At 42.6% G+C, this 13,973-nt stretch overlaps 1 protein-coding gene across 3 annotated transcripts in view; it reads left to right on the forward strand.

The window, feature by feature from the left end:
- RFC3 (replication factor C subunit 3) overlaps positions 1 to 13,973 on the forward strand; it is a 52,797-nt gene that overhangs the window by 27,386 nt on the left and 11,438 nt on the right. Inside the window, exons 1-4 of one of the 3 annotated variants that reach the window (XM_084879448.1) lie at positions 1,301 to 1,476; positions 5,090 to 5,227; positions 7,378 to 7,445; positions 10,694 to 10,791. In XM_084879448.1, the coding sequence (XP_084735574.1) occupies positions 1,390 to 1,476; positions 5,090 to 5,227; positions 7,378 to 7,445; positions 10,694 to 10,791 (391 nt within the window). In that variant the 5' untranslated portion in view covers positions 1,301 to 1,389. Of the gene's footprint in view, positions 1 to 1,300; positions 1,477 to 5,089; positions 5,228 to 7,377; positions 7,446 to 10,693; positions 10,792 to 13,973 lie in introns of those variants that run through there. The other 2 variants (XM_084879450.1, XM_084879449.1) reach the window with 2 other exon arrangements.

Here is a 13,973-nt window from a genome sequence, read left to right on the forward strand (position 1 = left end):
AAGGAGCCTGGACATATAATAGCACCTCAGTATTTGAATTTCTGGATTTCCTTTTTGAAGCAATACATATGTCAACTGAAAAATGGTAAAATAACATTAGTCAAAAAACTGTCTGCCTCTTCATTGAACTTGAGGAACCATGGGATTTTCATGAAGTGCCATTTGTTTTTTATGTGAAAGATACTTCTTTGCTATGCATCAACCTCTCTGATAAATCATAGTTAATATTTCTATTATTTTTATTAATAATAAAAGTTATCTTTATTATCCTGGAATATTTTAATGTTGTGTGAAAATTTAATATAAAAAGTACAAACCCAGTATTACCTATTTTATAAAAGAATGGATGAATAAATAGATAAGGAAATGAATGCTAGATAGGAAGAAAAAATGGTTGGACTTTGATGGAATGTGCACCAGCAGGATCCTGCTCAGCATTCAGGCTCTTTACAGAGTGGTGCGTGTGTGTGTGTGTGTGTGTGTGTGTGTGTGTGAAGTACCATCTTCAGGGGAAGTCCTTAGCCAATAGAGTGTGGAAGCTGGTGGAAGAATATTTTCTCTTTGGTAGCCAATTCAAAGAAATATTCTATATTTTCTTCAGGATGTGTACAGAGGTATCAACCTTAGTTGCCCACAGAAGTGACCTCTATAACACCCTCTTCCTTTGACTTTACTTCCTCCCCTATTTTACTTTCCTCAGTCAATCTCTGCTGATCCATGAGGCCATCTACCAAATAAATTACCTTATTTGCTTTGGGGAGTGGGTGCTGGGTGGGGAAAGCAATAAGGATGAAGAAGCAAGGACTCAGGTTACTTTCATCTAGTGTTTCAACTGTCCCCTAGAACCTCTGTGCCCTCCACTGGATTCTCTGCAATAAACTGGCCAATGAGCGAATAGCGTGCAGAGTGCAATAGGAGTGGAAATGGTGCCCATCACTGGACACTTTTTTCCATCAAGTGAGGAAAGCCACAACCCAGACATATTCTAGTGTCAAGAACAGAGCTCAACGTGGCAAATATTTTGTAAGTTTCTGTAGAAAGCATGAATGAATAAATAACGAAATGGATCAAGGAGAGCAGCTTCTCTAAGGTACCCAGAGATTTGACGCTTAGAATATCACAACCAAATTTCAAATTTTGCTGGATTGTTCCTGAACTATCACAGAACAAAGGAAAAATGATTAGAATGAACACGATGACGTCAACGGGATCGAGGCGGCGGCCAATTCAGTCTGCCCTGGGCTTCCGTAGAAAGGAAGGCCCTGAAGTCGCCCCCGCGGCCGGTGGTGACGTCAGGAGACGTGGGTGGGGCGCCGCCTTTGCCGGGCAGCTGCGTGCGGAGCGCGCGCGCGGGACTTTCGAGCGTCCGACCCGGGAACTCCGGCCGCCATGAGCCTTTGGGCCGACAAGTACCGGCCCTGCTCGCTGGCGCGGCTGGACTACCACCGGGAGCAGGCGGCCGGGCTGCGCAGCCTGGTGAGGCGCCGGCGGGGCGCGGGGAGGGGCCGCCCCGGCGGGGGCCGCCGCTGCTGTGGGGGTCAATGCCGCAGTGAGGGCGGAGGGCGCGGGAAGGGCGAAGGCTGTGCCTGTGCGCAGGCTGGGCGGGCTGAGCGCCGGCCTCTGAGCCCGGCGAGTCCGGACGGAGTGGAAAGCCCGGTGCGGTGCGGGGGTGGAACTGGCGGGGGAACAGCACAGAGTCCCGGGGACCGGCGTGTGTGCCGCCTCCGGGGCCCGCCAGCCCGTGTCGCCGGTGATAGTGGGCCTGAGGGAAGAGAGAGGAAATGGGATAGTGTGTTTGGGATGGGGTGCCAAGTCAGTAAATTCCAGAGGTGGGGGGGAAGCCTTAGGAAGGGTTGGAGCAGAGAAGTGACGTCATCGGGCGGATTTTTTAAAAACCAGCTTTCTTAAAATTTCCTGGTGTCATTGTCCTCCTTTACAGATGGGAAGGTATTTGGCTTATAAATTTCTAAGGTCATTTATAATTCTAAAATAAGTTAATTAGGTTGTCCTTGAGTGTAATTCCATGTGGAAAACCCTCTCCCTCTCCCCCATTCTGATGCCTGTTTTTATGTTATCGTTTATAAAATGCTGATGGGAATGTTTATGAGAAGCGAACTAAATTTTGTAGGGAGTGGACAGGGAAAAGGGTTTTCAGAAAAATCTTGTGTCTCTGGAAGCCATTTATCCACCCCTTTCAAGGACCTAAAACTACCTCGTGCTGATAAGAGTGTTTTTGCTCACCAATTACAGGTACTATTAAGTACTTTTTAAAAACGAGAACTAATAAAAAAAAAAAAAAAAAAGGGAACTCCATCCGTTTATATGATGGTCATTAGAAGAGTTGATAGTGTTGTGAGATAGGTTTTTTCTTCTTCGTTAATTACTGGTATTCCATCTGTGCTAATTAAAAATAAACCTGTTATATCTGTATACTTTATTTATAGAAAAATAGCACTTTCTCACAATAGCTTTCACTTCATTTTTCTTAGATGAAAGATACATTTTACATAATCTGTGGCATTTTTACAAAATTTGGAATAAATGTTTTGGACAAAAACTTAATATACTCAGGAGTTTACAGATTTGCTTTTAAAAATGTTTATCTGTTTATTGTTGAGTCTACAGTTTAATAAAACTATGAAACATTTAAAGCATAACCATTATTTTTTTATTAGATTGAAGATTAAAAAAACAAAAGCAGCTAGTATTTGAGGAGCATGCATTATTAGTTGAATAGTCTCTTTCCTTGAGACATTTTTTTTTTCAGTGCCAGAGTTAGATGAGTTTACAAAGTGTTAAAATTTACTGTAAAAGTACTTCTCTTATTATACTTATTTTTCTATAATGCTTTTACAAAACTTGCTCCACAAGATTTTATACACTGAGTGGTCAGATTGTTATCTCTGAGTACATAATAATCTGGACACTAAATGTATATCCTATATAAAGATCATAATAATCTGGCCACTCAGTGTATATCCGAGGCACAGATGTGTTTTCATCTTTATAGCCTTCATATTATAAATTCTAAACCAGATTGATCATCAGTGTCACCTGGGAAACATTATAAAAAACAGTCTTGTACTGGAATGCAGCACTATTAGTGCTCTTTTCCCCCTTGTTCTTTCTTGTAAGTGCACAAAGACTGACTTTCACCTCCCTGTATTTGCACTTCCTGAGGCTTTCCCTTGCTGACACCCCTAAATTGACTTGAAATACCTGTGAATGTTCACTACTCCCCCCTCCACTTTTCCAGTCTAGCTTTATCAAAGGATTGATGAGAGAGAGCATGTCAGACTCCATCTTCTGTACCCTTGAGGGGTAAGACTGTGGTGTATTTTAACTTTAGCTTCAAGATCCCCAGCAAGATCAAGTCTCAGGTGCTCAGAATGATATTTAAGTTGATAATACACTCTGCCTTCTTTTCCTTTTGCTTCCCTACAAAATTTTTCTTTACTTGACTAATAGTCCAAATGCACTCAGTTCTTATCAAAGGGACTATGTGTGGAAACCCAAACTGTGACAGATATTAATTTTAGTTACTGAATCATAATTTGATGGAATGAATCTAATAACCAATCAGTCTTTTAATTTAAAAAGTTCCCTAGGAGATTCTGACAGTCAGCCAGGTTTGGGAGTTCTTACTTTCTAGCACATGGTATTGTATCATGCATGTATGCTAGGTATATAATTACATAAAATTAATGCCAGGTAACTGCCAGGCTGGGAGCGGCCAGGCCCGGAGCAGCCGCGTCTGGTGCGGCCAGGCCTGAAGCAGCGGTTGCCAGGCCGGGAGCGGCCATGCCCGGAGCAGCAGCTGCCAGGCTGGGAGCGGCCAGGCCCGGAACAGCCGGGTCTGGTGCGGCCAGGCCTGAAGCAGCGGTTGCCAGGCTGGGAGCGGCCAGGCCCGGAGCAGCCGGGTCTGGTGGGGCCAGGCCCGAAGCAGCGGTTGCCAGGCTGGGAGCGGCCAGGCCTGGAACAGCCGGGTCGGGTGCGGCCAGGCCTGGAGCAGCAGCTGCCAGGCTGGGAGCGGCCAGGCCCGGAGCAGCCGGGTCTGGTGTGGCCAGGCCCGGAGCAGCAGCTGCCAGGCTGGGAGCGACCAGGCCCGGAGCAGCCGGGTCTGGTGCGGCCAGGCCTGAAGCAACGGCTCCCAGGCTGGGAGCGGCCAGGTCTGGAGCAGCCGGGTTAGGTGCGGCCAGGCCCGGAGCAGCAGCTGCCAGGCTGGGAGTGACCAGGCCCGGAGCGGCAGCAGCCAAGTCCAGAGCAACTAGGTCGGGAGCGGCAGTGACCAGACCCGGAGCAGCTGGTTGTGGAACGAACCAGAGCAACAGAGGCCAGGCCCGGAGCAGCCAGGCCCGGAACAGCTCGCTCCTCGCCTGCCCCTGCCCCACGGCTGCCTCTCAGACATGGCTGGAAACTTTTGTGGGAACTTGAGGGTCTGCTGAATCAAGTGATGAAGGCTTAGATCTGGATGTGTTGAGTTAGTATAGCGCTAGGGTGTTGATCTGTGAGTGCCTTGTGTGGGGTCTGGATGAGGCTGGTTGACATATTTGGAAATGTCTTTTGTGTGAAATGTATCAATGGGCATGTGGAGGTATTATTGATATGAGAAAATGCTAAGTAACTGATTTACTATCTGAAAAGGGATTTACTATCGGGGAAAGGGAGGGAGGAAGAGACTGAACATAAACTGCACCTATGGATGAGGACAATGGGGGATGGGGAGGGGGCGGAGGGTGGGGTGGGAACCTGGTGGAGGGGGAAAGAAATGAGGAACCTTTGTAATAATATGAACAGTAAAGATTGATTTAAAAAAAAATAATAGGTAAAAACCAATTGTAACAAGGAAAATAATAAATTTTAGATAAAGCTGGCATTTAAATTAAAAAAAAAAAAAATTAATGCCAGGGAATAAACATTCCATAATTTTAAAAAATCTCTATATGTACATTCATACACACACACATACATATATATATTTGAAGTTTCATAGTTTCAAAATACTGATACTTAAAAAAAGTTTAATTCTACCCAGAACAATTGTGTGATTAGGAAAATGTGTCATTGTTTGATTTTTTTCTTTTCCCAGGTACAGTGTGGTGACTTTCCTCATTTGTTAGTGTATGGTCCATCAGGTGCTGGTAAAAAGACAAGAATTATGTGTATTTTACGTGAACTTTATGGTGTTGGAGTGGAAAAACTGAGAATTGAACATCAGACCATCACAGTAAGCATTTCATGTTGAGGCCCTTCAAATATTTATAGTGGGGATTTTCAGTCCTCATCATTAATACATTGCCCTCTCCCATTGCTGCCCCATATATGATTTAAGTAAGAATTTCACAGGTAATCCTGGCATTCAGGATTGAGAGCTACTGATTTATAGACTTTATTATAACCAGCCCAGAGTCAGTTATGTTAGAAAAATCGAGCAAATTCTTTATTGGGAACCTATTGCCATGGAAGTGAAAGCAGTGCAAGAGACATGTGCAAGGATGTTAATTATGGAATTGTTTGAAATGGCAAAAAGCAAAAATTAAAATACCCATCAATATGACTAGTTTTTGAGATACCCATGTTATAGATTCAAGTGCAAATCTTAACACCCTATTCCACTTTGTCTGAGACGAATTGCCTAGTTCTATGGTCAGCAAACTGCAGCTCGCGAGCCACTTGTGGCTCTTGGGCCCCTTGAGAGTGTGGCTCTTCCATAAAATACCACGGCCTGGGCAAGTCTATTTTAAAGAAGTGGAGTTAGAAGAAATTTAAGTTTAAAAAATTTGGCTCTCAAAAGACATTTCAATCATTGTACTGTTGATATTTGGCCCTGTTGACTAATGAGTTTGCTGACCACTGGCCTAGTTGTGTTGTTAAGTAAGAAAAGCAAAACAGCGAAATATGTTTGCCTCTTTTATTTTTGACAAGAATCACTGGTGTGTGTGTGTGTGTGTGTGTTATTTATTTTTGTGTGTGATGGGAAAGGCTGTAACAGGACATATAGGTTGTGTACAAAGATGATCTGATAACAAAATGGTTTGGAGATTTCTGGAGGTAGAGGAAAAATGTAATCTCAATAAAAACAGACTGACGTAATTTGTATAAAAATGTTTATCTGCAGAGTAATAAAAGAATGGTATTAATGAAGTTAAAATATTATTGGTGGTTCTTGAAAATTTTAGTGAGCATTATTTATAAAATCCTACCTAATAAAAGAGTAATATGCAAATTAACTATCACTTCAGCCACGCCCATAAGCCAATCAGAGTGAGTATGCAGATAAACCCAACCAAGATGGCTATAGCCACAGAGCAGGAGGGAGGCTTGCGTTTCCCAGCAAAGGAAGAAGCCAAGCTTTCAGCTTTCCACCGGCCCTAGTCGGCCTAAGCCTCCACTCAGGCTACAAAGTTTCAATTGTAGAAGGCAAATAAACCCCACATACCAGGGCCTCTGCTTGAGTCGCCACGAGGCGTTGCCAGCCTGCAAACCACCACAGGCCCCTCGTCCAGGCCACCCCACACCCCAAGGGAACCCCCACCCTGATCTGGGACACCCTTCAAGGCAACCCAGTTGGCCCCCGCCTGTGCACCAGGCCTCTATCCTATCTAATAAAAGGATATTATGCAGATAGACCATCACTCCAACACAATATGGCTGCCCCCATGTGGTCAAAGATCCTGCCCCCATGTGGACACAAGATGGCCTGCAGGGGAGGGGTAGTTGGGAAGGATCAGGCCTTCAAGGGAGGGAAGTTGGAGGCAATCAAGCCTGCATGGGAGGTTGGGGGTGACCAGGCCGGCAGAGGAGAGAAGTTGGGGGCAAATGGGTTGACAGGGAAGCAGTTAGACATCAAACAGGCTGGCATGGGAGGGATTAGGGGGTTATCAGGTGGGCAGGCAGAAACAGTTAGGGGCAATCAGGAAGGCAGACAGATGAGCAGTTGGGAGCCAGCAGTCCTGGATTGTGAGGGATTCCAGATTAGAGAGGGTACAGGCTGGGCTGATGGACACCCCTCTGCCCCTGTGCACGAATTCCTTGCTCCAGGCCTCTAGTAAAAGCATAATATGATAATTAGACCAGACAGCTGAACAACCATCTGGATGTCCTGGTAGAAGCTGCGGCAGGGGTCAAGGCCGAGGCAGTTAGGGGTGATCAGACAGACGGAGCTGTTAGGGGAGATTAGGCAGGCAGGCAAGTGGTTAGGAGCCATCAGTTCCGGATTGTGAGAGGGTGCAGACCAGTCTGAAAGACACCCCCCTTTGCATGAATTTATGCACTGGGCCTCCAGTATAATAATACAAAACAAAACAGTGAAATACAGGAAAGAGGAGAGCTAGCTAATAAATGAATGTTAAAAACATCTGTTTTCTTTGTCCACAGACTCCATCTAAAAAGAAAATTGAAATTAGCACTATTGCAAGCAATTACCACCTTGAAGTTAATCCCAGGTAAGCTGCTACTGTATAAAAATAACTTTTATTATTTTTTGTTAATCCTCACCCGAGGATATTTTTCCCATTGATTTTTAGAGAGAGTGGAAAGGAGGGAGGGAAGGAGAGAGAAGGAAAGAAAGTACTATTGATGTGAGAGAGACACATCAATTGGTTGCTTCCTGCACATGCCCCAACCAGGGCAGGGCAATGAACCTATAATCCAGGTACATGCCCTAGACCTGTCATTGAACCTGAGACTGATACTCTACCACTGAACCACACCAGCCAGGGCTAAATAAGGATTTTTAGTATAGTGATGTTCAGACCTTTATTTAAAGAGTAGAATCCTTTCTTAAATTAAAATCATGTATGAAATCACAGTATATAAACAGATAAAAGTGAAGCTGCCTAGTGTGGTTAGCCTAGACCCTCTCACTTTGCCTTTTCTCTGAGAACCCCTCATTCAGATAATTTTGATAATTAAGTTTTCTTACTTTACAGAGCTTGGTGTTTTATACAAAGTATTTAGTAAGTTAAAATAATAACTCATTCAGAACTAATGAGTAAGATTGAATGGAGTAGAAGGAATCCTATCTAATTAAAGAGTAATATGCAAATTGAGCATCACTCCCAGTAGAGGAGATGGCTGGCCCTATGTGGTCAAAGTTGGCTGCCCCCATGTGGACACAAAATGGCCAGTAGGGGAGGGCAGTTGGGAGGGACCAGGCCTGTAGGGGAGGGCAGTTAGGGGTAACCAGGTTGGCAGGGAAGGGCAGTTAGGAGTTACTGGGTCAGCAGGGGAGGGCAGTTGGGGGTGACCAGGCCAGCAGGGGAGGACAGTTAGGGTTGACCAGGCTGGCAGGGGAGGGCAGTTAGGGGCAGTTGAGCTGGCAGGGGGGGCCGTTAGGCATCAATCAGGCTGGCAGGGCAGTGGTTAGGGGGTGATCAGGCTGGCAGGCAGAAGCAGTTAGGGAAAATCAGTCAGGCGAGCGGTTGGGAGCCAGCAGTCCTAGATTGTGCCTAAATGGGTAGTCTGACATCCCTCAGGGGTCCAAGATTGGAGAGGATACAGGGTGGTCTCAGGGACACTACCACCCTGTTCATGAATTTTGTGCATTGGGCCTCTGGTAGGATTATAAGCTAACTAGAGGCCCAGTGCATGAAAATTTGTATTATACACTAGGGGCCAGGAGCTTCCCTCAGCCCAGCCTGCACCCTCTCACAATCTGGGACCACTCAGGTGGGGTCGCTAGGCCTGGCCTGAGATCAGGGCCTAGTGGGGCTTTACTTCCCCTGGCTGCAGGCAGCTGGCCCCACGCCCTCCACTGCCACTGCTTGCCATCTGTGCAGTGCTGTCCTCCCTCCCCTGCCACTGTTGTCCTCCCTCTGCAGGCTGGGATGCGATGGCTTGGCTGGCCTGGGCCTCCCTCTTTCTTTGCTAAATGGCGGGGCCTGATCTCCATAACCACTCTGCCTGCCTGCCTGCCTGCCTGCCTGATCACCCCTAACTGCTTGCTGGGCGGCAGGGCCAGCCCTGTGAGGGGCCGTCTGCCTACCTGATCGCCGCTAAATACTTGCCTGCCTACCTGATCACCCCTAACCACTCTGCTTGCTTACCTGATCTCCCCTAACAGCTCTGCCTGCCTGCCTGCCTGATTGCCACTAACCGCTTGCTTGGGGGTAGGACCTGCCCGGCAAGGGACCGTCTGCCTACCTGATCTCCCCTAATCATTCTGCCTGCCTGCCTGCTTGATTGCTCCTAATCACTTGCTTGGGTGGTGGTCTGCTGTCTCTGGTAATTCCTTTCATGATGCCTGGCCTTTTATTAGTAGAGATATGTATTCAGTATAAGGCTCCCTGAGAAAAGTTTTACATGGATATTATATTTAGCCCTCAAAACAATCCTGATAGGTATTACTAGAGGCTCTGCACAAAGTTTGTGCACTGGGGGTGGAGGGTCCCTCGATCTGGACTGTGGATGTCTGACTGACAGCTTAGGCCTGCTCCCCCGTCAGACGGACATCTTTAACGCTGCTGCGGAGGCGGGAGAGGCTCCTACCACTATCGCTGTACTCACCAGCCATGAGCCTGGCTCAGGGCTTCTGGCTGAACTGACTCCCCCTATGGAAGCACACTGACCACCAGGGGGCAGTTCCTGCATTGAGCATCTTCCCCCTGGTGGTCAGTGCACATCATAGCAACCGGTTGTTCCGCTGTTTGGTTGATTTGCATATTAGCCTTTTATTATATAGGATTTTCCCTGGTTATGACAAAGGAAATTAGATTAGAGAAATAAGGTTGGTGGGAAGGATCTGATCATAAATGTAGAAAAAGTTTTAATTCCATAGACCAAAGGAAAATGGTTTAGATTCTTGACTAGAAAATTATCATAAAAAGACACTGTAGGTATTTTGACGTAATAATAGTGAATTCGGAAAGATTTTTATGACTGGGAAAATAAAGCTGAGAGCTTTGCTCTCTTTTTCTCATTGTGAGTTCCTCTGTAGCAAGAATAGTCAATGAGAGAGTAAGCTGATTGTTTTTCAGGTGTTTGAAATTGACATTCAGCCTAAATTAACCTGGTAACAGGTTGGTTTGTGAGGCACATGACTTAAATGCTAAAGCAATATATGGATATAAATGACAGATAATGCCTATAATAAGTCAACAGCTTATGGAATTCTGACTTTGTATCTTAAATTTCATTTGCTTATCTCATTCCCTTGCTAAGGGAATCAGCTCCATGCTAGTGCAGGGAGCAGGTGTGTCTGGAGTTGTTCTTTCTCAGATCTTTGCTGTTTTGATGATGGGGAAGAAGAATGGAAGTTAAATTTGTTTCAAATAGTTATTTCTATATTTTGAGTAATTCTAGATAATCAAGAAAAATAGTTGTAACTAATAGTAATTCTAGTGTATACAGAAGTGCTAAAGTAATTGTCACTGTTATTACTTATTGCTCTTTTTAAGTAACAGTAAATTTAGTGTTTTCAGTGATTAATTAATTGTAATTAAATATGGAATATTGTTAGTATTTTTTAGTAACCCTAATATATCTCAGTTTTAAAATCTTGTGAATGTAATTTAAGTTTTATTAATTTTTATTAAAATTGTAACTACTTAATATCTTCAACATTTTTCTTATATTAACAATAAGGGCATAATACTTTCAAGTTGTGTGTGTGTGTGTGTGTGTGTATTTTTTTAATCATTATTTTCGTATAATGATATGTGTGTGTGTTTAATCATTATTTCTGTTTATATAGTGATGCTGGAAATAGTGACCGGGTAGTAATTCAGGAGATGTTGAAAACAGTGGCACAATCACAGCAACTTGAAACAAACTCTCAAAGAGACTTTAAAGGTATGGTAAAAAATAAAATAAAATAAAATTCTTTTTTTTAGACAGACACTCAAATTGTAAGAAATGCATATGAGAGAAAATGTAGTGGGAATTTGTAAATTTCATCCATTTAACAAATATTTATTAACTATTCTTGTCAAGGATTATGCTACTTTTGGGGGTAGGAAATATAAAAGTAAGAGAATTGTGATCTCTGTTCTCATGGGAGTTTACATACAGTTCCATGGAACTAGATTTTGGTGGAAAGAGGGTTATGTATTTGTACTGCTAAGATTACAGGATTTAGAAAAAATAACTGGTCTTAAATGGGAGATATTTGTAATACTATCAACAATAAAAAATATATTGGGGGGGAAAATGTTAGGACCAAAGTTATATGTTTGTTATCAAATATCTAAATAGACAAAAAGAAAATTAAATAAGCAATAATCCCACCATTGAATTAAAATTATTGTGGTGCATTTGTCATTAACTTGCATTATCATTTATATGTATGTATATATGTACATATTTATTTATTTTTAAAATATTTTTTATTGATTTTTTAAAGAGAGGAAGAGAGAGGGATAGAGAGTTCGAAACATCGATGAGAGAGAATCATCGATCAGCTGCCTCTTGCACACCCCCTACTGGGGATGTGCCCGCAACCAAGGTATTATACATGCCCTTGACCTGAATTGAATCTGGGACCTTTCAGTCCGCAGGCCAACTCTCTATCCATTGAGCCAAACCGGTTTCGGCTACACATGATTTTTTTAAAAATCTATGTTGTTGAAAGTATTACATACGTCCCATTTACCCCCCTCCCCCTATTGACCCCTGCCAGCCGTATCTGCCTACCACCCTAGGCCTTTACCACCCTGTTGTCCATGGATAATGAATATATGCATACATCTTATTTGGTTGATCTGTACCACTTATCTCCACCTTCCCTCTGAGGTTCCACAGTCTTTTCCAAGCTTCTATATCTCTGGATTATTTTCTTCATCAGTTATTTTGTTCATTATTTTGTTCACACATATGACTGAGACCATGTGATACTTCTCTTTTTCTAACTGGCTTATTTCGCTTAGCACAATACTCTTCGGGTCCATCCAGGATGTCTCAGAGGGTAAGAGATGCTTCTTTTTTACTGTTGCATAGTATTCCATGGTATAAATGTACCATAGCTTTTTTTATCCACTCATCCACTTGATGGACATTTGGTCTGTTTGCAAATCTTAGCTATTGTAAATTACCCTATAATGAAAATAGTGGGCATACTGTTTGGTGTTTCGGGTTTCTTAGGATATATTCCTAGAAGTGGAGTCACTAGGTCAAATGGCAGTTACATAATTTAATTCTTTTGAGGAAACTCCATACTGTTTTCCGTAGTGGCTGCATCAGTTTGCATTCCTACTAGCAGTGTACTAAGGATCTCTTTTTGCAACATCCTTGCCAGCACTTGCCATTTGTTGATGGTAGTCATTCTGACAGGTGGGAGGTGATAACTCATTACCCTTCTGATTTGCATCTTTTTGATGATCAGTGACTTTGAGCATTTTTCATGTCTCTTATTAAATGTCTTATTTTCATGTCTCTTATTAAATGTCTTATTTTCATGTCTCTTATCTGAATGTCCTTTTGGAGAAGTGTCTATTTAGTTTCTTTGCCCATTTTTTAATTGAATTGTTCATCTTCCTTTGTTAAGTTGTATGAGTTCCTTATATATTTTGGATATTAACCATTTATCAGATGTATCATTGCCAAATATATTTTCCCATACAGTGGGCTCTCTTTTCATTTTGTTGATCATTTATTTCACTGTGCAGAAGCTTTTTCTTTTGTTGTAGTCCCATTTGTTTATTTTCTCCGTAGTTTCCTTTGCCCTAGGAGATGTATCTGTAAACATATTGCTACGAGAGATGTCTGAGATTGTGCTGCCTATGGTTTCTTCTAGGATTTTTATGATTTCCAACTTACATTTCAGTCTTTTATTCATTTTGAGTTTATTTTTGTGTATGGTATAAGTTGGTGGTTTAGCCTCATTTTTGTGCATGTATCTAATTTTCCCAACACCGTTTATTATAGAGACTGTCTTGATTCTATTGTATGCTCTTGCCTCCTTTGTCAAATATTAATTGAGCATAGTGACTTGGTGTGATTTTGGGGGTCTCTGTTCGGTTCCATTGATCTTTATGCCTGTTCTTGTGATAGTATCAAGCTGTTTTGAGCAAAGTGGCTTTGTAATACAACTTGATATCTGGTATTGTAATACCTTCAACTTTTTTCTTTCTTAAGATTGCTGCAGCTATTCGGGGTCCTTTTTGGTTCCATATTAGTTTTTTGGAGTATGTATTTGTTCTAGATATGTGAAATAAGCTGTTGGTATTTTAAAAGGGATTGCATTGAATCTATATGTTGCTTTAGGTAGTATAGACATTTTAATGATGTTAATTCTACCAATCATTGAATATGGTATATTCTTCCACTTGCTTTTGTCTTCTTCTACCTCTTTTTTCAATGTCTTATAGTTTTCTGAGTACAAGTCTTTACCTCCTTGGTTAAATTTCTAAGTATCTTAATTTTTTTTTTAATGTTAATAATAAATGGGATTGTTTGGTTTCTCTTTCTGAGAATTTATTTTTAGTGTATAGAAATGCCATCTATTTCTGGCATTTAAATACACTAAATAATAATAGCAGGATTTTGTATCCTGCTATGTTGCTGAATTCATTTATTAAATCCAGTAGCGTTTTTGATGGTGTCTCTAGGATTTTCCATGTACAATATCATGTCATCTGTGAATAATTAGAGTTTTACTTACTCCTTTTCAATTTACTTACTCCTTTTCAACTTCCCACTTTTTTTTCTTGTTAATTACTGTGGCTAAGACTTCCAGTACTATGTTGAATAAGAGTGGTGAAAGTCGACATCACTGTCTTGTGCCTCTTCTTAGGGGGAATGCTTTTAGTTTTTGCCCATTGAGTACGATGTTGGCTGTAGGTTTGTCATATATGGCCTTTATTATGTAAGTGTATTTTCCCTCTATTCCCACTTTGCTGGGAGTTTTTATCATCCTATCTTCTCTTCCTACTGGTCTGCTTGCCCCCAACTGCCCCCCTGCTGGCCTGCTACTCCAAACTGCCCCTCCCCCGCCTATCCTGATCACCTCCAACTGACCCCCACTGACGTCCTGCTCA

This window comes from Pipistrellus hanaki (genome assembly GCF_964339955.1).
Source record: "Pipistrellus hanaki genome assembly, chromosome: 3".
In the NCBI taxonomy this organism is placed as follows: domain Eukaryota; kingdom Metazoa; phylum Chordata; class Mammalia; order Chiroptera; family Vespertilionidae; genus Pipistrellus; species Pipistrellus hanaki.